Source organism: Garra rufa, chromosome 11 (genome assembly GCF_049309525.1).
Source record: "Garra rufa chromosome 11, GarRuf1.0, whole genome shotgun sequence".
Lineage (NCBI taxonomy): Eukaryota > Metazoa > Chordata > Actinopteri > Cypriniformes > Cyprinidae > Garra > Garra rufa.
Window position 1 is genome coordinate 13,042,742 of NC_133371.1, and position 26,766 is coordinate 13,069,507.

The window sequence follows — 26,766 nt, forward strand, 5'->3', positions numbered from 1 at the left end:
TAAACCCACACCTTACATAAAACTTTCTGCATTTCTACATTCTCAAACAAGTCCATTCTGTATTATTTATAAGTTGTTTTCCTAATGGGGCCCAAAACAATGTCCCCACAAGGTCAAAATGTACTGGTATTACTATGCTTGTGGGGATATTTGGTCCTCATAATGTAGGGAATACCAGGCGCACACACACAAAACACACACGTGCTGAATAAGAACAGCTTATGGTGTGCAACTCATGGCTGTAAGTGTTCAGTGACAGCGGTGAGACACTATCGCCCCCCAGTGATGAGAACACAACATAGCAGCAGGAAACCAGGCTTTCTGAATCCAACAACGTCAACAAAACAGACTTTCTGAAAACACTGAGACCTGATTACACAAAACTCACTGAAACCATGATGCAGGATTCCCGTGAGAGGTGCTGTGGGGTTTAAACTGAGCTATATGGTTGCTAGGATATTCTTGGTGATAGCTATGAGGTTGCTGGGTGTTCAGTGCAGTTGCTAAGGTGATCAAGGACATTCATGGTGTTCTGGGTGGTTGCTTGGATATTTTAGATACCTTCTAGGATATTTATTGTTAAGGTGTTCTGGGTGGTTGCTAGGGTATTGGGGGGGGGGGGGGCTTTCTAGATCTGGATGTTATTTAGGTGGTTGCTAAGGTGTTCTGTGTGGTTTCTAGGGTATTTGGGGGATTTTTTAGATCTTCTGGACAATATTTAGGTGGTTGCTAAGGTGACCAAATGGTTGCTACTGTATTTTTGGAGCTTTCTAGATCTTCTGGATAATAGTTTGGTGTTTGCTAAGGTGTTCTGGGTGGTTGCTAGGGTATGTTGGGGACTTTCTAGATCTGGATAATATTTAGGTGGTTGGTAAGGTGTTCTGGGTGGTTGCTGGGGTATTTTTTTTTTTTTTTTTTTAGATCTTCTGGACAACATTTAGGCAGTTGCTAAAGTGTTCTGGGTGGTTGCAATGGTATTTTGGGGGCTTTCTAGATCTGGATAATATTTAGATGGTTGCTAAGGTGTTCTGGGTGGTTGCCAGGGTATTTGGGGGGCTTTTAGATCTTCTGGACAATATTTAGGTAGTTTCTAGTGTGTTATTGGTGGTTGCTATGGTATATTCTGAGCTTTCTAGATATTCTGGGCAATGTTTATGTGGTTGCTAAGGTGTTATGGGTGATTTCTATGCTATTTTGAGGGCTTTCTAGATATTCTGGGCAATGTTTAGGTGGTTGCTAAGGTGTTATGGGTGATTTCTATGCTATTTTGAGGGCTTTCTAGATATTCTGGATAATATTTAGGTGGTTGCTAAGGTGTTCTGGTAATTGTTAGGGTATTTTGGGGGCTTTCTAGATCTGGATCATATTTAGATGGTTGCTAAGGTGTTCTGGGTGATTGCTAGGGTGTTTTGGGGGCTTACTAGATCTTTTGGATAATATTTAGGTAGTTGCTAAGGTGTTCTGGGTGGTTGCCAGGGTATTTGGGGGGCTTTTAGATCTTCTGGACAATATTTAGGTAGTTTCTAGTGTGTTATTGGTGGTTGCTATGGTATATTCTGAGCTTTCTAGATATTCTGGGCAATGTTTAGGTGGTTGCTAAGGTGTTATGGGTGATTTATATGCTATTTTGAGGGCTTTCTAGATATTCTGGATAATATTTAGGTGGTTGCTAAGGTGTTCTGGTAATTGTTAGGGTATTTTGGGGGCTTTCTAGATCGGGATCATATTTAGATGGTTGCTAAGGTGTTCTGAGTGATTGCTAGGGTGTTTTGGGGGCTTACTAGATCTTTTGGATAATATTTAGGTAGTTGCTAAGGTGTTCTGGGTGGTTGCCAGGGTATTTGGGGGGCTTTTAGATCTTCTGGACAATATTTAGGTGGTTTCTAATGTGTTATTGGTGGTTGCTATGGTATATTCTGAGCTTTCTAGATATTCTGGGCAATGTTTAGGTGGTTGCTAAGGTGTTATGGGTGATTTCTATGCTATTTTGAGGGCTTTCTAGATATTTAGGATAATATTTAGGTGGTTGCTAAGGTACTTTGGGGACTTTCTAGATCTTCTGGTTAATATTTAGGTGGTTGATAAGGTGTTCTGGGTGGTTGCTAGGGTGTTTTGGGGGCTTTCTAGATCTTCTGGATAATATTTAGGTGGTTGCTAAAGTGTTTTGGGTGGTTGCTAGTTGGTGTAAGGTTGTTTTTTAATGAGTTGCTATATGGTTGCTAGGGCATTCTGGGTGTTTGCTCCGAGGTTGGTGGGTGTACAATGTGGTTGCTAGGGTGTTCTGTATAGATGCTATATTTAACATGCTTTCTAGATTGTTTGTTGGTTTTGATGGTTGTTAGGTAGCTGCTGGGTATTTTTAGTGCTTTTTGGGGTCTTCTAGATGTTTTTTGGTTGCTAGTGTGTTTGGGTGCCTTTAGGGTCTGGGTGGTCACTATAAGGTTGCTGGGTATTTTATGAGGTTGCTGGGTTGCTATGGTGATGAAGGTGTTTGATGGGATGTTCTGGGTGGTTGCTAAGGTATTTTAGGTGCTTTCTAGTGTACTTTTAATAGTTGTTAGATGGTTGCTAGGGTGCTCTATTATTGAGTTGCTATATGATTGCTAGGACATTCTGGGTAATCATTAGGTGCTTTCTACTGTGTTTAATTGTCTTTAGGGAATTCTGTGTGGTTGTTATGTGGTTGGTAGGGTATTCCAGGTGGTTGTTAATTGTTTGTTAAGATTGTCAGTTGTCTTGAGGGTGTTCTGGGTGGTTGCTATACAGTTGACAGGGTATTCTGGATGGTCGTTAGGTGGTTGCCAAGGTGTTCAATTGTTTTTAGAGTGTACTGGGTAGTTACTGTGCAGTTGCTAAGGTATTCTAGATGGTTATTAATTGTTTGTTAAGGTTGTCAATATTCTTTAGGGTGTCCTGGATGGCTGCTGTGCAGTTGCTATGGTATTCTGTGTGATTGTTAGATGGTTTCTAGGGAGTTCAATTGTCTTAAGGGTGTTATGGGTGGTTGCTTTGCTGTTGCTAGGGTATTCCAGGTGGTTGTTAGGTGGTAGCTAGGGTGTTTAATTGTCTTGAGGGTGCTCTGGGTGGTTGCTATCCAGATGCTAGGGTATTCTGAGTGTTGTTAGGTGGCTGCTATGGTGTTTATTTGTCTTGAGGGTGTACTGGGAGGTTGCTACGAAGTTGTTAGGGTATTCTGGGTGGTTGTTAGGATGATTGCTGGAGTTCCAATTGTCTTTAGAGTGTTTTGGGTGGTTACTATGCAGCTGCTAGGGTATTCTGGGAGGTTGTTAAGATGGTTGCTAGGGTCTTCTAATTGCCTTTAGGGTGTTCGGGGTGGTTGGTCTGCAGTTGCTAGGGCATTCCAGGTGGTTGTTAGGCGGTTGCTATGGTGTTCATTTGTCTTGAGGGTGTCCTAGGAGGTTGCTATGCAGTTGATAGGGTGTTCTGGGTGGTTGTTATGCACTATACTATACAATATCAGGCTATACTAACTACTTATTTTATCGTCTGTCAGGCTAAAACTGTTTATCACTCAGAAAAAGTAATTGCACACCTCTACTCCAGCAGCAATACAATCTAATATATCAATGACGTTCACAGCGCCAATATAAAGTCTTCAAGATGCTGATGACGACACTCAAGCTCTGAAAATAAAACTCCCAATGAACTCAAAATCTTCTTTTGGATTTTCAATTCTCACTTCCAGTGGTCTACAGAAGTCTGCATTTGCAAGGCCACGTATCCGACGGCACGGTAGAACGTCACCTCAGTGACATTAGCATCACAATACATCTTGGATAACACCGGACCACACATTCACTGACACAGGGGCAATCAAATCATCTCTCTCGCTCTCGTTCCCTCTCTCTGTATGTAAGAGATTGATTTCCACGTGAATGAGATTTATGGCTCTGATATTGTCCAAATATAATAACAGCTCAACATGTCACATGATCTCTAAGCGTGCCATTCTCCTCTCTTTCTCTGAGATGAAGTTCTGCTCAAAGGCCAATATTCGTCTGATAGGATGATACTGTCAAATCATAATGACATTCACAGTGTAATATCATTTCATAAATATCCAGCACTTTCTCAGCTGACTTAGACAAGGCTCTGACAGAGATACGGATGGGAGAAAATCACCAGTGTGTGTTTACAGGCTGTGTGTATGAAGAGATGGAGATGGTTATACAAAATGAGAAATGAAGTGGAGAAACACTTGAAAATGGGACAGAGAACAGACGCATGAAGCCCAAGACAACTACATTTACATTCGATGAAAGAAACATCAGCGGAAGAATGGTGTTGAGGTTTCTATGAAAGCCCGTTTCCGCCACTGAATAAAAAAAATATATATATATTGCGACTTTTTTTCTCAGAATTAGTCAGAATTATAAAGTCAGAATTGCGAGATATAAAGTCGCAATTACGAGTTATAAAGTCAGAATTGCGAGTTATAAAGTCAGAATTGCGAGATATAAAGTCACAATTGTGAGAAAAAAGTCAGAATTCTGAGATATAAACTTGCAATTGCGAGAAAAAAAAGTCAGAATTCTGAGATATAAAGTCGCAATTGCGAGAAAAAAAGTCAGAATTCTGACTTTTTTCTCGCAATTGCGACTTTATATCTCGCAATTCTGACTTTTGTTTCTGTTAATTTGTAACACTTTCTGGCAAAGCACAATAGGAAATAGAGATCTTGTCTTGTTAAAACGACATATTATGTCATAAAAACGATATGATGTTCCCGTTATAGAAAATATATAATTACATGTGAGCGAGCTAGGTGATTGTCCGCGCTGCCTTCGCCACAGTCCTGACAGAAAGGAGGATCTGCACGCTGCTGAAGTTATAGAAATACACTGTTTTAAGTATTTTAATGTAATGGTTTCAATTGTTGCAGCATGTTTATTAGGATTAATCTGTTTACAACAACTGCACTCAGACCCAGAGGATATAACTAACAACAAAATACTAACCGAAAGAAAAAATAAGAGAAACGACAAACGATTTGATTGTATGATGATGGTGATGATGATGATGAATCAAATCAAATCAAATCAAATCACTTTTATTGTCACATCACCACAGCACCTGTGCCTAGGTGAGTGAAATTCTTGAGAGCGAGCTCCGGACAGTGCAGGGACAATTTACATATAGACAGTTACATACCTACAGGATTACACAGAGTGACAATATGCAATATATACATACATACATAGTACACACAGTGTACGATTAGACATATTACAGTTAGCAATACAAGTGCAAGTTGAGCTGTATTTTGAATAAATGTGCAAAAGAGGTATTTTTATATGAAATTGGGCAGAAGAGAGATTGGGGAGGATAGCACAAGTGCAAAGATTTCAGTGCAATTATAAACATATATTATTCATATTGTGAGTGTGCAAATAGAGCAGAGTGTGATGCTACAGGTGGTTTGTATGGCCCACTCACCTGTGTGTAGCACACTCAGATTCCACTAAGGAAGATTGTCAACAGTGCAAAGGTGCAGTGGATTATGTATAGATTGGGTATGCAAGGACATGGATGTGTATTGGATGGTTTACAGTGTAACAGATATATTATTGTATTAGGTGCAATGTGTGCATAGAGTCCAGTGATAAAGGGCAGTGCGTGGCATATGATATAGTGGGAGTATGCTGCTAGGTGTGTTAGTTCTGATTGTTCATTAGCCTCGTGGGGAAAAAGCTATCCCTTAGTCGGCTAGTGTGGGATCGGATGCTGCGGAGGCGTCTTCCTGAGGGCAGCAGAGAGTCTGTGGGACGGGTGGCTGGAGTCACTGATGATCCTCCTGGCTTTCCTTACACACCGCCTGGTATAGATATCCTGGAGGGAGGGAAGCTCACCTCCAACAATGTGGCGGGCAGTTCGCACAACCCTTTGCAGAGCTTTGCGGTTGCCAGCGGTGCTGTTTCCAAACCAGGCAGTGATGCAGCCAGTCAGGATGCTCTCCACAGTGCAGGTGTAGAATGTTCTGAGGATGCTGGGGCTCATTCCAAACTTCCTCAGCCGTCTCAAGAAGAAGAGGCGTTGGTGTGTCTTTTTCAGCACTGCATCTGTGTGAGCGGACCATGTTAGATCCTCACTGATGTGAACACCGAGGAACTTAAAGCTGTTAACCGGTCCACAGGTGTCTCGTTGATGGTGATGGGTGTGTGTTCTCTGCTCTGTCTCCTGAAATCCACCACCAGCTCTTTGGTCTTGTCGATGTTGAGTGAGAGGTGGTTCTCCTGACACCATTTGGTCAGGGTGCTCACCTCCTCTCTGTAGGCAGTCTCATCATTGTCAGTGATCAGGCCTATCACCGTTGTGTCGTCAGCAAATTTGACGATGACGTTGGAGCTGTGTGTGGCTGTACAGTCATGTGTGTACAGGGAGTACAGGAGTGGGCTGAGAACGGAGCCCTGAGGAGCACCAGTGTTGAGGGTCAGCGGAGATAAAGTGTTGCTGCCCATTCTGACCACCTGATTTCTGCCTGTCAGGAAGTCCATGATCCAGTTGCACAGAGATCTGTTTAGACATAGAGCCTGTAGCTTTGCGACAAGTGTGGCAGGCTCTATGGTGTTAAATGCTGAGCTATAGTCCACAAACAGCAGTCTCACATAGGTGTTTTTATTTTCCAGGTGGGAGAGAGCAGTGTGGAGGGTGAAAGCAATAGCATCGTCTGTGGAACGGTTGCTACGATAAGCAAATTGTAGCGGGTCTAGTGATGCAGGCAGCACAGAGCAGATGTAGTCTCTGATGAGTCTTTCAAAACACTTGCTGAAGATGGGTGTCAGAGCAATGGGCCTCCAGTCATTCAAGCATGTGATTTTATTTTTCTTGGGTATGGGCACGATGGTGGATTTTTTAAAGCACGACGGAACTTTAAAGGTCCACTGAAGTGCCTTGAAACAGGCAGCGTTATTCTATGTGGTGACGTACTTTTAACTGAAACAAAAACATATCGCCAAGCCCCGCCCACTTATTTTGAATAGCCAATAGCGTTCCATTTATATCTGCTTGGGCCAGAGCCGTTGAGCTCGGTAAAGCCGCATTTGTAAGCTTATGACAGTCACAGACTAATAAATTACCCCACAGATTCAATATGAAACTCTTGCTAAAACAAAATAGTGATCATAATCATGCTGAGGCTGTGTAATTTAATACATGCTCTGCACATATGATCTGCTCCGTGTTATTGTGTAGGGGGCGGGACACTACGGACTCTAGAGAGCATTTGATTGGACAGAACGTTTGATGAGAAACTGAAGTGCACGGTGATATCATCAAAATCGTTGATTCATATTGGCGGAAGTGACGAGACTGTAAGTTTTGAATGCTCTTATCTTTTAAACGCGAATTTTGTCGTTGTTTTGAAGCACACTAGCTTATAGATCTTAAGGCTAATATATTCATACTTAAAGCCAAAAAACTTTAATTTTGATTTCAGGGGGACTTTAAGCTTGAAAGGTCTACTTCAGTAAAATAATAGAAAACAAATTGTGTTTATTTAATTCGTATAAATCCAACAAGAGGTAGTGTATTTCTCGTAAGTAATGTAATAATATATAATTTATATATAATCAGACTAAGTATCAAGGCCGCCCATGCATGTTAAACAAATATTATAGTAATAAGCTCATTTGTTTTACCCACGAACACAAATACGAAAAATCGAGCTTAATTTTAGTTTTTCTGTTTCTCAAACAAAACGAAATAATAATAATAATAATAACAAAAAGCTATGATTATTAGACGTATTATAATTTTTATATAATATTTCTTTAATTCATTTTTGCTCTTATTTCAATTTGCAGTTACATTAAAGTCATCCAAATAAATATCCCAAGCTTAGAGTGGATTACTCAGAAATGTTGATAATCTTAAATGAGATAATAAAAATGATAATACGCATAATAATAATAATAATAATAATAATAATAAAAATAATAATAGTATTATGGTTATTATTATTATTATTTTGTTTTGATTATGTATATAGACATAAGGTGCGACAGCGCACCCTGTATTTTTACAAAAGCATTGGTTGTGTTGTTATTGTGGAAGAACATAAAACAAAGAAGACATTTATATTTATTGATCGCGCCAGCGCCGCCCACCCGAGAAGTGCAGTGTTGCGCATTATATGAGATGTAGCCTATATTTGCAAGAAATATAGCCAACTATTATAAAGAAACGTTATTGTGACTAATTTGCAGAGCGGTACATCAGACGAACATTTATTCTGCATTATGGTAGACACTGTAAAGACGAAAAATGAACAAAAGTCCAAAAATTCTGGCTTAATTTTTTCCCATTTTAAAACACAACGAAATCATCATCATCATCATCATCATCATCATCATAATACAATCAAATCGTTTGTCATTTCTCTTTTTTTTTTCTTTCGGTTAGTATTTGGATTTGCTGATAGTTATATCCTCTGGGTCTGAGTGCAGTTGTTGTAAACAGATTAATCCTAATAAACATGCTGCAACAATTGAAACCATTACATTAAAATACTTAAAACAGTGTATTTCTATAACTTCAGCAGCGTGCAGATCCTCCTTTCTGTCAGGACTGTGGCGAAGGCAGCGCGGACAGTCGTCTAGCTCGCTCACATGTAATTATATATTTTCTATAACGGGAACATCATATCGTTTTTATGACATAATATGTCGTTTTAACAAGACAAGATCTCCGTTTCCTATTGTGCTTTGTCAGAAAGTGTCACAAATTAACAGAAACAAAAGTCAGAATTGCAAGATATAAAGTTGCAATTGCGAGAATTCTGACTTTTTTTCTCGCAATTGCGACTTTATATCTCAGAATTCTGACTTTTTTTCTCGCAATTGCGACTTTATATCTCGCAATTCTGACTTTATAACTCGCAATTCTGACTTTATAACTCGCAATTCTGAGTGTTATGCAAAATCTAAGTGTAATTGACAGTGATGACATCATATATATATATATATATATATATATTAGTGGTGGGCATAGATTAATTTTTTTAATATAGATTAATCTAGATTAAATCTTGAAATTAATCTAGATTAATCTAGATTAAAATGGCTAATTTGAATTCTGATGAAGGCATTCACAATATGTGTGCTACCCAAATAATGACTAAAAGTAAGTCTTTGAGAACGGGTTTCTCAAGCCAGGTGGCGCATTAGACCAGGTGCTCATCTCCTGTTTCCAAAGTGCATTACAAACTGCTTGACAATTGCATTTACAACACAATTACCTATACAAACTTGTGTAACCAAGTACTTCTGCGCAAAAGGCTGTACGATATAGAATATCTGCGTGCATAGTCTTCCAATAAACTGCGTTGCTTTTAGAAGCGTCAATTCAGTTGTTGCATATAGTTTAATGTCTTTATTTCGGGATTATCAAAGTAAATTATAACTCAAACTTGAGATTTTACTGGGGCACAGCAGATTTTCACTGGGGCACGTGCCCCAGTAAAAAGCAACGCACGCACCTGCCCTGAAGCGGCTTCATAACTTCATGTTTGCACGTCTCATTTGATGTGGTAATTTCACAGAAGTTGAAGACTCGTTCTCGCCCCCTACAGTCAGGGTTTCTGCAGATATGAACAAGTGAAATTTAAGACTTTTTAAGACCTTTTTAATACCACCTTATATGAAATTTAAGACCTAAACCTGTAATGGAAATAGATATTATATTACATGCATATGTGATATTTAATGTGTTTAATGTAAAAAGTAAACAAAATTTCATGGCTGTCATAAATTAAATTTATTACTACGATATACAGTGAACTTTCCATATCAGCAGATACTATTCCACACAAAATATCCCCATAAAAGTACCACTAGAAATATCTGATGTAAAAAAAAAAATTCTGAAGCGATTTTTTTTTTTTTACTTTTGAAATGTATGCGTACCTTTGAAATTTATTTTATGAATTTATCAATAAATTCTAAATGGCTGTTAGCAGTGAGATTACATAATTTACACTGCAAAATGAAAAGTGAGATTAATGTTTTAAATACATTTATTGATTTATAAATATATAAATTAGAAATGTTATATAAATACTGCGATTCTGTCTGAAGACGCAGTAACTTCCACAGAGGGAGAAAAAAATCTACAGTTGTTAGCAACTGGCCTTAGCCAAGCCCTATATTCAGTTTTTCCAAGCCCAGTATCGCTAAACTTGCACTTCCTCATAGCTAAAAAGTTAAATCCATTTGACTTCTGCGGTACAATCCGAGAGAGACTCGCGCCAATAACAGAAAGCTGATTGGCTATTGCATGCTGGTCTCATTTGTAGTTTAAATTCAGCAAATTATATTTGGAATAGTGAAATAAAGAACTACAACACCACGGAAACAACAAAAAGAGAATTTAAATGAGCATTAGAGGTAGCGTTACATGGACATCGGAAAAATAAAACCTGTGTAAAATTACTTAAGACCTAGAACAGCGAATTTAAGACTTTTTAAGGCCTAAAATTTAGATTTTTTAAATTTTAGACTTTTTAAGACTTTTTAAGACCCCGCGGAAACCCTGTACAGTGCAATTCGACTAGGTATACGCCATCCGCGCTAAAATATCAAGGTGAAAGTCATCATATCTTGCGTAGTTTAGACCCAGCTCCCAACCCAACTTTGAGGATAGATTAACGGCGATATTTTTTTTTATCGCCCGATAAGAGCCTCACGTTAACGCAGCACGTTAACGCCGATAACGGCCCACCACTAATATATATATATATATATATATATATACACACACATACACGATATCATCGCTGTCAATTACAATTTAAAATTGAACATTCTATTGAGAATAGACAGTAGAAGATTTTCAAATTTTTATTAATAGACAACACTAAAAATAAACTTATTTATATTTTATGTTTTATATACGTATTTTAAATAATATTATTTACTTTGTTCATAAAATGTTTATAATATGTTTGATTGGAGCCTTGATGTAAAGAAAAAAAATATTTTATTATGATTATTATTATTGCAATAAATTTTTATATTTATATATATTACAGTAATTTACATATATTAGAAATTATTATGTGTGATTGTGGCATGACGCAACATTTGAGTCAGATTAATATAATCACATTTTGAAAATTACTGTTTTTTTGTGGTAATGTTTATAATGACAAACAGATAAAATAAAATAAAAAAACAGCAAAATAAAAAACTCTGTGAAAGGGCACCAGGAAACATGGCTATTTTATATATACAGTTAAGCAGCATATTGCATAAAATTACATAGATTTGAAAAAAGAATATCAGCTCATCGAGAAAAGCGGTATAATCAGCCAAGCAGTAAAGCACAGGGTTATGAAGCATCTCTGTTTTCTTTTAGAGATGCAGAGCCTGAATGATCATCTTGATTTCAGGTGTGGAGTTAATCTGGGTGAAGGGCCAGTGATCCTGCCTTAAGCCTGAAATTATCAAAGAGAAGTTGCACACAGTTGAGCGTGACTCTGTATTCATTCGACCTCATGTACAGTACAGTGTGTCCTTGTAAAGACAACAGCCTTAAGGAAAACAGCATATTCACGGCCTGCAGAAGCACAGCCTGGAGCTTCACAACATCAACAACAACAACAATACACAAGATCAACAACAACATGCAACATCATAATCAACAACAATAAAAAACAACAACAATCCAAACATCAACAACAAATACAACACCACACAACAACAACAACAACAACAACATCACCATCATCATCATCCTCATCATCATCATCAACAACAACACACAGCATTAACAACACAAAACATCAACAACACACAAAACATCAACAACAACAACTTCAACAACCACAACACCACACAACACCATTGTTGTTAACAACAACAACAACAACAACAACAACAACACACAGCATTAACAACACAAAACATCATCAACAACACACAAAACATCAAAAACAACAACTTCAACAACCACAACACAACATCACCAACAACAACAAAAACAACACCACACTACACCATCATCGTTAACAACAACATCACCAACAACAACAAAAACAACACCACACTACACCATCATCATTAACAACAACAACAACAACAAAAACAACACCACACTACACCATCATCATTAACAACAACATCACCAACAACAACAACAACAACAACAACAACAACAACAACACACTACACCATCATCATTAACAACAACATCACCACCAACAACAACAACAACAACAACAACAACAACAAAAACAACACCACACTACACCATCATCATTAACAACAACATCAACAACAACAACAACAACAACAACAACAACAACAACAACAACAACAACACACAGCATTAACACAAAACATCATCAACAACACACAAAACATCAAAAACAACAACTTCAACAACCACAACACAACATCACCACCAACAACAAAAACAACACCACACTACACCATCATCGTTAACAACATCACCAACAACAACAACAACAACAACAACAACAACAACAACAACAACAACAACACCACACTACACCATCATCATTAACAACATCACCAACAACAACAACAACAACAACAACAAAAACAACACCACACTACACCATCATCATTAACAACAACATCACCAACAACAACAACAACAACAACACACAGCATTAACACAAAACATCATCAACAACACACAAAACATCAAAAACAACAACTTCAACAACCACAACACAACATCACCACCAACAACAAAAACAACACCACACTACACCATCATCGTTAACAACAACATCACCAACAACAACAAAAACAACACCACACTACACCATCATCAACAACAACAACAACAACAACAACAACAACAACAACAACAACAACAACAAAAACAACACCACACTACACCATCATCATTAACAACAACATCACCAACAACAACAACAACAACAAAAACAACAACAACAAAAACAACACCACACTACACCATCATCATTAACAACAACATCACCAACACCAACAACAACAACAACAACAACAACACTACACCATCATCATTAACAACAACATCACCACCAACAACAACAACAACAACAACAACAACAACAACAACAACACTACACCATCATCGTTAACAACAACATCACCAACAACAACAACAACAAAAACAACACCACACATTATCATCATCATCATCAACAACAACAACAACAACAACAACACACAGCATTAACAACAACACAAAACATCATCAACAACACACAAAACATCAAAAACAACAACTTCAACAACCACAACACAACATCACCACCAACAACAAAAACAACACCACACTACACCATCATCGTTAACAACAACATCACCAACAACAACAAAAACAACACCACACTACACCATCATCATTAACAACAACATCATCATCATCAACAACAACAACAACAACAACAACAACAACACCACACTACACCATCATCATTAACAACAACATCACCAACAACAACAACAACAACAACAACAACAAAAACAACACCACACTACACCATCATCATTAACAACAACATCACCAACAACAACAACAAAAACAACAACAACAACAACAAAAACAACAACAACAAAAACAACACCACACTACACCATCATCATTAACAACAACATCACCAACACCAACAACAACAACAACAACAACAACAACAACAAAAACAACACTACACCATCATCGTTAACAACAACATCACCAACAACAACAACAACAACACTACACCATCATCGTTAACAACAACATCACCACACATTATCATCATCATCATCAACAACAACAACAACAACAACAACAACAACACACAGCATTAACAACAACACAAAACATCATCAACAACACACAAAACATCAAAAACAACACCACACATTATCATCATCATCAACAACAACAACAACAACAACAACAACAACAACAACACAGCATTAACAACACAAAACTTCATGAACAACACACAAAACATCAAAAACAACAACAACATCAACAACCACAACACCACACAACACCATCATCATTAACAACAACAACACAACAACAACACCAACAACAACATCACCATCATCATCAACAACAACATCACACAACATCATCATCATCATCTTTAAAACACAACATCATCAACAACAACAAAAAACAACAACACCCCAAGTATCCACAAGTTTTCTGGGGGGCACTACTGTAAAAAAAAAAAAAAAAAAAAACTTCCGGTGAGGCGGCAGGTGTAGTATACCAATGATATTTTGTGTGCGAAGAGGCTAAGTGTTTTTCGGACAGTTGTTTACTTTGTAAAGTTGCACACCTTTATAAGAGATTACGTCATTACGGTGCTTAGAGACAACATATGCTGTTCAAATTTGTGTTCCCACATCGTTAGCAAGTTTGGATCGTTAAATCTTGAATGACGGTCAACTAGTGATATGACATTTAAACCGAGGCCTCAGAGCTTGTGAGGAAATTAAAAAAAAAAAAATTGTGAAAATTAAATCTTTGCAATACATAATTTATATATGTGTACATTATTCTATTACATAATATTGATATTTGTACTGCCATTTTAAAACACTGTTTAATGGGTAAATTAAGTCAGAAATGCAACATACAAACACACACAGTTAGGCTTTTATTTGTGCATGTAACATGAGTCGATCTGTGGAAATTGCGGCGAATGCTTCTTCCGCTTCACAAGCTTTTGGCTGCTTTATTTTTTACTAACCATCAGATAGCGCTGTATTCAACACTCTCGAAGCTTTGAATCTTTTCCCGAAACAGTCAGAGGAAAGTCTCAGTGCTTCACAAGGCTTAATTTACCCGTCACTCCTGTCAGCTGTTGAACGAATGAGTGTCACGTCACGTACTTTGAACCAGAAGACACTCCCACTTTTGACGCAAGGCCTCATGAGGCGTAGGAAACATTATGTAACCATTAACTGGATAAATTATATTACATTACATTCAGTTATATCAGATTACTTACATTAAATTGCATTATAATAAATTAATTTGTTATGTTGCATTATATTATATTATATTTATTATATTATATTATATTATATTATATTATATTATATTATATTATCATGGTTCCTCAAATCTTGCCCTGTAAGTAGTTTATGGAAGAGCAAGAGCTATTCGAAAGCATAAGAAGCTCTCTATCTGCTTGTTAAGGGGTGATGTAATGTGTCCAATTAACACTCCAACAAATGCTGTTTCAAGTCATTTCACTTGAGAATACTATCTCAGCAGCCATTTATCAGCACTGTTCATTCATATTAAGCATTTAAGCAAAATGTTTTCAAACTTACGGTGTACACTACAGTCTCCGAGCTCACAGCATCCCAAACACATTAATTTGGTATGGAGTTATAAGGTAGAATTATAATTTTTGGTAGTATTATATCACATTGTGATTATATAATCAGCACCGTCCGTTGTTTTCTTGTGTCATTTGATAGAGCGTTTGGACCCGGAAGTCACGAAAGATGTGACACGTGACGTCAGACCAGTGTTGTTTTCGTCAACGATGACGATGACGAAATCATTTCGTTGACGCCACTTTTTTTCATGACGATAACGAGACGATGACGAGATAAAAATGGCCCGTTGATGACTAAAACATGACGAGACGTGTGTGAGTTTTCGTTGACGAGACGAGAATAGACGAAAATGTTAGTGGGTGGTCCGTCAGACGTTTAAAATGCATGACATTTCTGCTTATTGTGCATGCCAATCAAAACCTAAAATGTATCTGCCGCTATGGCAAGCCGTTTTAGCATTCCATCCTTGTTTGTCTTTTATGTTTTAAAACATTCCTTCCCAGCCGGCACATGACCGACCTTCAACGTTGAAATTTGGTTGAAATAAGGTCAGTTGTTGTTTCAACAGTGAAACAACGTTGATGTAACGTTGAATGCTAAATGGTTGAAGATTAGTCAACACATGAACGAAATTCAACGTTGAAATTTGGTTGAAATTAGGTCGGTTGTTTTTTCAACGGTAAATCAACTTTAAAAAAAACTTTGAATGCTAAACGGTTATGTATACCTTCAAAAGCAAGTGTTTAAAATTATAATATTATTAATACAAATAATTAACAAGGTTAACTTATAAATCAACATTTTTTTTATAAGATCATGTCTTCAGCATACAAAGAAATGTATAAAAGTGTATATGTTAAAATATAATTATCATCACCAACAATAAAACCAAATACATTTTGTATTCACCACATGCTGAAACAATTCCTATTGGTTGTTTTGCCTTACTGCTTTGATCATGATTGGTTCATCTGGCTGTCATTCAGGAAACTGACAGGTGAAACTGCGCGCAGTGCGCGGGCCTTCATAATTTAAAAAAGTTCGACCGTTACTGCATTTTCTTGTGAGGCTGTAAGCTGCATAGACTGTGCGAGAGCTGCTGCTCACCGAAATTATTCGGTTGGTCCCGAATTATTTTATATTTTCCTGTTAAATTTTTATTCTGAGCGAATTTGAATTGTGAGATCTCAACAGAGAACAAAAACCGGCAACACAGAGGAAATATACGTGATTTGCGAGACCCTGAAAACATACAGCACTGGCTAAATCAGGTAAGACAATAAGTATTTATTATTACCTTTCAAAAATAGTACAAGAGTTTACAAATTGGTAAAGGACATGTAACCTGCAGAAGTTAAATACTTGAGTGTGTTTTTGTGTGTTCTGCTTTATAATTACAGACGGCAAAAGTTAGACGCTAATCGCATTTAGCGCGCTAGCAAATTATTAGCTCATCTGGTCGTAGATATATCTGCTGTTGTGTGTTGCTAGTATTTGTTAATGTCTGTCTTTTAGACATTCACATTTTTCGATATAAATGCCACGCATTACTGCAGGTGTGTTTACATTTTAATCCTATAATAACAGTCCTAAAGATGACATACTTTGTTTCTTTTCTGTAACGTTATATCATATAACGGCAAATGTCTTTATAATTTAAATGAATTAAGATTGTTTAAAGGAATGGTATGAAACTAAAAACAGCTTTTTAAGAAAATATCAGTAAACTATTTATTCTTTACCCTTGTAGAGTCATTAAGGATCCAGTTTATTGGCAGTTTGGTAAGGAATTGTTCACCTTTGCACTGTCATTTCTGGTAGAGATTCATTGATCTTTTGTTATGGGTTTATTTAATATAAATGTACTCAATATGATTTTACTTGTTTCACTATATACACTGTTTAGTTAGAATTGTGATTTAAGCCATGTTGTTTTAAACTTTAATCTGAATACATCAAAATGTGTTTAATGAAGTGTTGTGCACTTAGTTTCCAACTCCACTGTTATTGGACTGTAAAGTAAAAATATTGTACAAGATCTGTTTCGTATCAACTGTTTTCAGTTAACTTAAGATATTCAACAGTGTCAAGGTTGTTATTTTATGAAATTTTATTTTTGGTGTTTTTTGTTTATGCAGGACAGTACAGAAAGCACAAAAGTGGGAGAGGAGGGGACAGCATCAGAAAGGAAACAGAGCTGGGACTCTTTCAGGGATCACCCGAAGCACAACCATGCTAAATGCACAAGGCTGTTGTTTTTATCAGAATTTGAAGAAACATTTTGGCTTAAAATAATAAATACATTTCATTTAGGGTATTTCCTGCGTAAAGAATTTTAATGCGACTGCTTTTATATCCCTTCACCACCGACATGGTTTCTGTTGCAGGTTCCATTCTCAAAGTCTTCTACCCATTTCCACTGCACAAATGTAAACCTGTTACACATCTGTAAACCTGTTTTCACAGAACTAGTTAACCACCAAAATAAGAGATCAAGTGGTTTAGTCAAAAAAGGTTTCCCTTGCACGTGCAGTGCAAAATATGCATGCTTTTGTACAAAAACTTTTTGAGTCTTTAACCTTCTGGGGTCTAGGGATTTAAACATACCCTGACATTTGTCTGTTTATTTATATTTTCAGTATCTGAAAAAAATACACTACGAGTCAAAAGTTTTTGAACAGTATGTTTTTTTTAAATATTTTTTTATTAAATAAATTCCTTCTGCTTAATAATATTAGTATTATTTAAAAGAATATTTAATATCATTTCAAGTATTTTAAAATGTAATTTATTCCTGTGATCAAAGCTAAATTCTCAGCATCATTACTCCATCAGTGTCACATGATCTCATCATTCTAATATGCTATTCAAGAAACATTATTATCAATAAGCAGTAGATTATGTCTTTTTTTTTCTTCTCAGGATTCTTTGATGAATGGTAAGATCCAAAGATGAGCATTTACTTGAAATAAAAAGCATTTGTAAACAAAAAAACATCCTTTCCAAAACTTTTATTTAGCAAGGATGCTTTACATTGCTCAAAATTGAGGATAAAGACATAATATTACAATAGATTTCTATATCAGATCAATTGTTTAATTTTCAGTTCATGTGACTGGATCATGAGTAATGATGATAAAAATTCTGCTTTGACATCACATGATTAAATTACATTTTCAAATATGTTCAAATAAAAAATAAAAAAACATTTTAAATAGTACAAATATATTGTATTAATTTTTTCTGTACTTTGAATTGGTGAGCAGAAGAGACTTTAAAAATGTAAATTTTACTGTGAGAAAACTTCTGACTGGTAATGTATAATGTCTAAAGTCTGATTACTTTGTATTCATCACAAACTGGGCCACCTACAATAATATGTGAGCATAATTAATGTATTTGTATTGTTTTTGTAAAATGTTTTTGACAGGTTTTTATTTTGATTTATTCATGTATGTTTCCAAAATAAAACCAGTTTTATAATATTGATCATATTGAAGTTGACAGTCAACCCATGCTTCTAGTCATTTGATTTTTAACTAATATGTACGTACGGTGTTGATCTAAATGCAAGCTGGTTGTAATTAAACGTACAGTTGTGTATTCACCGTTGTTGAAAAGAATGTAAGACGTTGAAACAAAGTCGCGATTTCAACGGTGAATCAACGTCATAATATCAACGTTGAATTTTTTTGCAAATCCGAAAGGTTTTTCACCGTTGATTCAACGTCGACAGATGACCATAACCCGAAAGGTAAGAGGGTGAAACAAAGTCGCGATTTCAACGGTGAATCAACGTTGCTATTTCCACGTTGAAAAGACGTCACAATATCAACGTTGAAAATTTTTGCAAATCCGAAAGGTTTTTCACCGTTGATCCAACCATGGTACCTGACGTTGTTTCAATGGTGAATCAACGTTGAAATGCCGGCTGGGTTCATTATTGTAATTATTGGTGAAAATAGTCGATCCGGAAGCTCACATTGTGTTGAACTATAGATCTGCTATTTTCAGAACTTACAAGTGACACTACCCAACAGCAAAATACTTACTGACCTACATTAATTTGTTAAAAGACTACTTTTTCCCCTTTTTTGACTAAAACTAGACTAAAACCTTTTTGACTTTTCGTCGACTAAAACTAGACTAAAACCTTTTTGACTTTTCGTCGACTAAAATTTGACTAACACTATCACATATAGAAGTGACTAAAATTTGACTAAAACTAATAAGCATTTTAGTCCAAAAGACCAAGACTAAGACTAAATCTAAGATGGTTGTCAAAAACAACACTGCGTCAGACTTAACAAGCGGATAGTTCTTGCAGTATTTTGATGTTCAAGTTAAACTCACCTATTGATTAGCATGCTCAGGTGTGTTTGATTAGGGTTAGAGCTGACTCTGCAGGAAAGTAGGCCTCATGAGAGAGACGGGAAACACAGTCGTTCTTAGTGTGGAACTGCAGTCTCGGCACGTTGTGTACATCAGGTCTGGTCTTGATTCCCAAAAGAGTGCATGTGAAATGTGCTGATATGGTACTGGGTAATACGCTCTGTTTTAATAAGCATCACATTTGGAGTGTCTCTGCGGGCCTATAGGAGGCGTTTACACTGAACATCAGCCCCCGCAGAAGACCTGCTGTGAGCATTCATCGCCTTCTGATCTGCTTCTCAGTTTGTTGAGGTTTCAAAAAAGAAGACGCTAACAAATATGCACAAAAACAATCAATGCAATTATCCCCAAACTGAAGAAGTACCCTTCCCAATGCAATCCATCATTAGTTTTATCATAAATAAACTAGCTGTTTACACTTTTATTCCGATGGCACCTATTCACTACAAATGATCCATTGGTGAGCAAGTGATGCAATGCTACATTTCTCCAAATCTGATGAAGAAACAAACTCATCTACATCTTGGATTGTCTGCGAGTGAGCACGTTTTCAGCACATTTTTACTTTTGTGTGAGCTATTTCTTCAAGAATCCTATCAAACCAATTTATAATGCAATACTTGTACTGAGTTCGACATGCCCCACATCCCCAGTAAAAGTTTAGAACTTCCATATAACACATTTTATGCTACAATTCACAAATTTCCCCCCAAAATCATCAAAAGGCGGAAAACCCTGTCTAGGTTTGCTCAGGACTCTACACTACATTAGCAATCGTCCAACTGCAGGCCCTGAGCTGTAACTAGTGTACCATATATGTGGCAAAAATACAGAAAAATGGAGAAACTGGGAATGACAATATAAAAGCATATGAGCTCATGCATCCTAGGAGCCAATTCATGTCTTGTATATTGAGTTATGCCCTTCTGTTGAGAGGTAAAAGTTGAGAAACTTCTGAGATTGTATTTTAGACACTCCTTTCGTATTTTGAGGACCCTCTCGGCAATAACACTCAAAGTTTCAGCATACTTTTGTAACAAACTGAGAGCTATGAAACAGAGTCATAACTGTGGTTTAAGTTGAACAAGCCACACCCGAGCGCTGGGTTTTATCCGCAGACATACGTGAACACAAGACCAAACAGGAAAATAGTTTTAGAACATCTGAGTCAGAGGGGAAAACCTTTCTTCTGTCTTCCTCGCTCTTAAGGAATAACCTTACAATCACAGATTTGATTTTTTTTTTTTCCACTTTCCTCTGCACATTTCTGACCTTCACCGTTTTACAGAGTTGTAAATAGTCTTTGCGTTTGTATAATGTCTAGAGAGACAGTTTTAAAGTTTTTACCTGCAGGTATTAATCAATTAAAGAGCTCATTTTGGATTCAATTTTATCATATTCACACAAGAATCCCTTTATGCATTATGCAAATTTAACTAAGGATATGCAATAAGCCTCTGATGGACTTTTAATGGGGAAGGATCAAATCGTTCTTCACGCTGGGTGTCTATAAAACCAAATTTCACAGATACATTCATGCTTTTTGTCTGTGAATACTTTGATATTTCAGAACATGTCAATGTCATGCATGAATTTAGATGCATGTGACCTAATGAAACTGCACAGCTGTAGTAGTTTATAATTTAATAAAATCACTCTGAAATAAAATTAAAACATAAAATAAATTCCATTTTTATGAATAATAATTAATGATTATAATATTGATGATGATAATTAATGATGATTGTTATTTGTATTATTTTATGAAGACACACTACTGTGTGTAAAAATTGGTGTCTGTAAGTTTTTTTTTTTTTTGCTCACCTACGCTGCATTTTTTAGATTAGAAATACAGTTAAAACAGTAATATTGTGAATTATTATTAAGATTTAAAATAACTATTTTCTATATTATATTTATATTTAAGTATTTGGACAATTAAACCACACATAATTAATAAAATAAATCAATTAAAAATGAAAATATATCATAAAAATATATTTTTTATAAATAATAATAATAATAACAATAATTCATGAAGACACACTACTGTTCAAAAATTTGATTAGAAATACAGTTAAATTATTATGATATATTATTAAGATTTAAAAAAGCTATTTTCTATTTGAATATATGTTAAAATGTAATTTATTGCTGTAATCAAAGCTGAATTTTCAGAATTCCAATATGTTGATTTGCTGCTCAAGAAACATTTCTGATTATTACAATGTTGAAAACAGTTGAGCTGCCGAATTTTTTTGAGGAAACTGTGATACATCTATTTTAACGTTAAACTTTTGATCAATTTAAAGCATCCTTGATGAATAAAAGTATTAAAGGAGTAGTTCACTTCCAGAACAAAAATAATTTACTCGCCCCCTTGTCGTCCAAGACGTTCATGTCTTTCTTTCTTTAGTCATAAAGAAATTATGTTTTCTGAGGAAAACATTTCAAGATTTCTCTCCATATAGTGGACTTCTATGGTGCTCGTGAGTTTGAACTTCCAAAATGCTTTTAAAAGAAGGGTTTTATCGAGATAAACTATCGGCTATTTTCTAAAATAATTGACAATTTATATATTTTTTAACCTCAAATGCTTGGCTTGTCTAGCTCTGTGTGTATTCTCGTTCAAGACAAGTTAGGGTATGTCGAAAAACTCCCATCTCATTTTCTCCTCCAACTTCAAAATCGTCCTACATTGCTTCAGAAGTACCGACCCAGTGTTTACAAAGTGAATGAGCAAAAAAAAAAAACAGACACCCTTTACAAAAAAAAGGTAAAACAGGAATGTAGGATGATTTTGAAGTTAGAGGAGAAAATGAGATGGGAGTTTGAGGAACACAAAGGCCAAATTCCATTAATCATCCAACACAAGGAGTAAAACCAAAGAATGTAGTTCTGATGTGCAGAACAAGTTTGTTGAGCTTCACAAAATTAAAAGTGGCTGTAAGAAAAGAGCTAACGCATTGAAAATCCCCATTTCCACCATTAGGGCAATAATTAAGAATTTCCAATCAACTAAAGATGTTACAAATGCCTGGAAGAGGACATGTGTCTATATCATCTCAATACACAGTGAGGAGAAGACTTTGAGGGGCTAAAGACTCACAGCTGGAGAATTGCAGAGATTAGTTAAGTCTTGGGGTCAGAAAGTCTAAAATAAAAATATCAAACAGCCCCTACATCACCACATGTTATTCAAGAGGGTTTCAAGAAAAATCTTCCTCGCTCACTCAAAAACAAACTCCAGTATATTCAATTGTCTGACATGACTGGAACTTCAAACAGGACTGGCTTCTATGGTCAGATGAAACTAAAAATTAGCTTTTTGGCAACAAACCCACCAGATGGGTTTGGTGCAAACAGGGATAAAAAGTACCCCATGTCCACGGTTAAAAATACTGCTGGATCTTTACTGTTGTGGGCCTATTTTTCTGCCGGAGGTCCTGAACATCTTGTTCAGAAACATAGCATAATGGATTCTGTCAAATACCAATGGATAAAAAAACTAAACCTGACTTGCCTCTGTTAGAAATCTTATATGGGCTGTGGTTGGATCTTCCATCAGGACAGTGATCCAAAAAAAAACCATCAAAATTAACACAAAAATGTGTCACTCAGCACAGAATGAAGCTTGTGCCGTGCCACCCCAGTTCCCTGACCTGAAAACTGTAGAAACTGAAGAAAAGAAGCACCAACATGAAGCTGGGAATATGAAGGATCTGGAGAGAAACTCTGTTTTGCTGTTTAAATACTGTGCACAATCTGTATTGTTAAAAGAGCTATATAAATAAAGTTGACTTGACTTGATCTCTGGTCAGGTGTTCTCCAAAAACATTAGAAATTGTTAGAGAAAACTCAGAACTGTTATTTTGGGGAAAGGGACACTGAAATAATTGGGTGCCAATAATTGTGGCCAACCCGAACTAGATAAAAACATTTATTTCATAATGAGAAGTTTCCATTGTTTTACTTCAATAAAAGGTTAGAATTTTTTTTTATTTTTTTTAAATAAAAGATCTAAAGGATAAATGATGCTGATTTATTTTCACAGCCACCTTTGCTCATATTTACCAAGGGTGCCAATATTAGTGGAGGGCACTGTAAATTGTATTTTTTTTTTTTTTTTTAAACAACTGATCGTTTCACTAGGTAAGACCCTTCTTCCTCGGCCGGGATTGTTTAGAGCCTTTTGAAGTTGCATTTAAACTGCATTTTAGAAGTTCAAACTCGTGGGCACCGTTGAGGTTCACTATATGGAAAAAAATCCTGAAATGTTTTCTTCAAAAAAAAACAAAAACAATTTCTTTACAACTGAAGAAAGAAAGACATGAACATCTCGGATGATGAAAGGGTAAGTAAATTATCTGTAAATCTTTGGTGAATTTTGGAAGTGAACTTCTCCATTAATTAATTAAAAAAATACATAAAACACACATGTTCTTAGCTGAAATGACTGGCCTGTTTATCAATTTCTATCTTTGCTTGTTTGTTTGTTGTGGCCTGATCTTCATCATGTGGTTCAGATTTACAGGTTGTGATCTTTGACTAATCAGCATGTAGAGAGCAGAAGATCACCCACCGTCAGTGTGAAGAGCCAGCAGAGCACACAACAGGAGGGCCAGCATACTGAAGCTGAGACGAGCGTGTGTGTGTGTGTGTGTGTGTGTGTGTGTGTGTGTGTGTGTGTGTGTGTGTGTGAGAGAGTGAGAGATCCCACGATGAGTGTGTGTGTGTGTGTGTAACAGCGGGGCAGCTCCTTCAATCACAGCACTGCGGGAAAAAACAGAGAGAGACTGATTAACCTGGAGCTGAGTGACTGAAAGAGAAAAAGACTGAAGAAACACAGAGTGAGGTAAAAGCTTCTCTTCTGTTAAACCATTGGTATAAAATACACACGCCATGTTTGGCTCCTCCAAATGTGCTGACAAATTCACCATGGTCAATATTTTATGATTTATGGCTGGATCGTGACCTTTCCAGTATGGTGACACACAAACGTACCACAGCAACTGTGGAATCAAAACAGACTGCTAAAGGACTCAAATACTGATTTAGGCCACAAACTTCATTAAAGTATATGAATGTAAACAGTTCATTTCACACTTGTTTGACTGTGTAAAATTCAGTTTATAGTCGTACAACGCAAATACTTATAAATTGCTAAAGTTAAATAAATAAATTAAATAATTAATTAATTAATGAAAGAAAACATGCATTTTATTTTTTATTAAATTTAGTCCTGAATTTATTTTTCCATACATTTCCCTTTATTCATTATTTTCTGTTTATTTTTATTGTTTTAACTTTTTTCCGTTTAACACACTTTACTTATTTTGTATTATTATTTTGTATTAACATAACTGTTTTGTATTATTTACTTATTTATGTATGTATTTACTCCCACATGTATGTATTGTTATATTTAAATATTCCTTTTTCTTTCTTTTTTTTTTCCATATTTAATCTTACATTTCCATTTGTGTATGTTTAATTATATTGGCTAATTTACACTAATATTAATTTGCAGTAATACAATTTGGTAGCCGTTGATTTAGCTATTTGCTATTGACACTTAGATAATGTAAATGCATGTAAATTGCACATATTATTATTTACACTATTTGCCTCTGACTTGATTTAAATTCCTTTTAATTTTATGCTATATTCTTAATAATATGAACGAACAAGATTGTGCAAATCAAAGGTAAGGTTAGATATATATACATAAGATACACTACCAGTCAAAAGTTTTTGAACAGTACGTTAAAAAAAAAAACTCTGCTCACCAAGCCTGCATTTATTTGATTTAAATTACAGCAAAAACAGTCAAATTTAAACATATTTTAACTATTTAAAATAACTGTTTTCTATTTGAATATATTTTAAAATGTAATTTATTCTAAAATGTCAATTTATTATTCATAATAAATTTTAGCATGATTACTCCAGTCACATGATCCTTCAAAAATTTTCTAATATTCTGATTTGCTGCTCAAAAAAAGATTTATTATTATTATTATTATTATTATTATTATTACTATTATTATTATTATTATGTTGAAAACAGCTGAGTAGATTTTTTTCAGGTTTCTTTGAAAAATAGAAAGTTCAGAAGAACAGCATTTATCTGAAATAGAAATAGTGTGTGACTTTATAAATATCTTTATCATCACTTTCGATCTATTTAAAGCATCCTTGCTAAATAAAAGTATTGATTTTCATAATTTAAAAAAATCATACTAAATTAATAAATATAGCTTTTGAATGGTATAGTGCAGGGGTTTTCAAACCTGTCCTGGAGCCTCCCCTGCCCTGCACATTTTGTATGTCTCCCTTATTAGGCACACCCAATTCAGGTCTTGCAGTCTCTACTAATGAGCTGATGATTTGAATCAGGTGTATTAGATGAGAGAGACAAGCAAAATGTGCAGGGCAGGGGAGGCTCCAGGACAGGTTTGAAAACCCCTGGTATAGTGTATAATGTTGCAAAAGCTTTTTATTTCAGATAAATGCTGATCTTTAAATCTTTCTATTCGTCAAAGAATCCTAAAAAAATATATTCAACTGTTTAAAATATTGATAATAATAATAATAATAATAATAGAAATAATAATAAATGTTTCTTAAACAACAAGCATATTAGAATTTTTGAAGGATCATGTGACACTGAAGACTGGAGTAATGATGCTGAAAATTTAGCTTTGATCACAGGAATAAATTATATTTAAAATTCTGTATATTGAAATAGAAAATTATTTTAAATAGTTAAAATATTTCAACCTTTTACTGTTTTTGCTGTACTTTGGATCAAATAAAAGCAGAGTTGGTGAGCAGAAGAGACTTCTGTTCAAAAACTTTTGACTGGTAGTGTATAAGAATATAAAATATTACTTTTTTTTTTTTTTTTTAATGCAGCACATGCACATTGTTCATGGATGCACCCATGAAGTGTGCATGTGTATTGCACAGTTACAACTTATCTGACTGTTAACCTGACTATTAAAGGGAGTTTGACATTTGACAGGGAACGGCACGGAGCACC

The 26,766-nt window shown here is 35.6% G+C and overlaps 1 protein-coding gene across 1 annotated transcript in view; it reads right to left on the reverse strand.

The window, feature by feature from the left end:
* The window catches only part of cd276 (CD276 molecule), a 149,601-nt gene extending 125,111 nt beyond the window's left edge, over positions 1-24,490 (reverse strand). The window contains exon 1 of the mRNA XM_073850732.1: positions 24,304-24,490. Within this exon, the coding sequence (XP_073706833.1) occupies positions 24,304-24,349 (46 nt within the window). The 5' untranslated portion in view covers positions 24,350-24,490. The remainder of the gene's footprint in view (positions 1-24,303) is intronic.
* Positions 24,491-26,766: the final 2,276 nt, after the last annotated feature.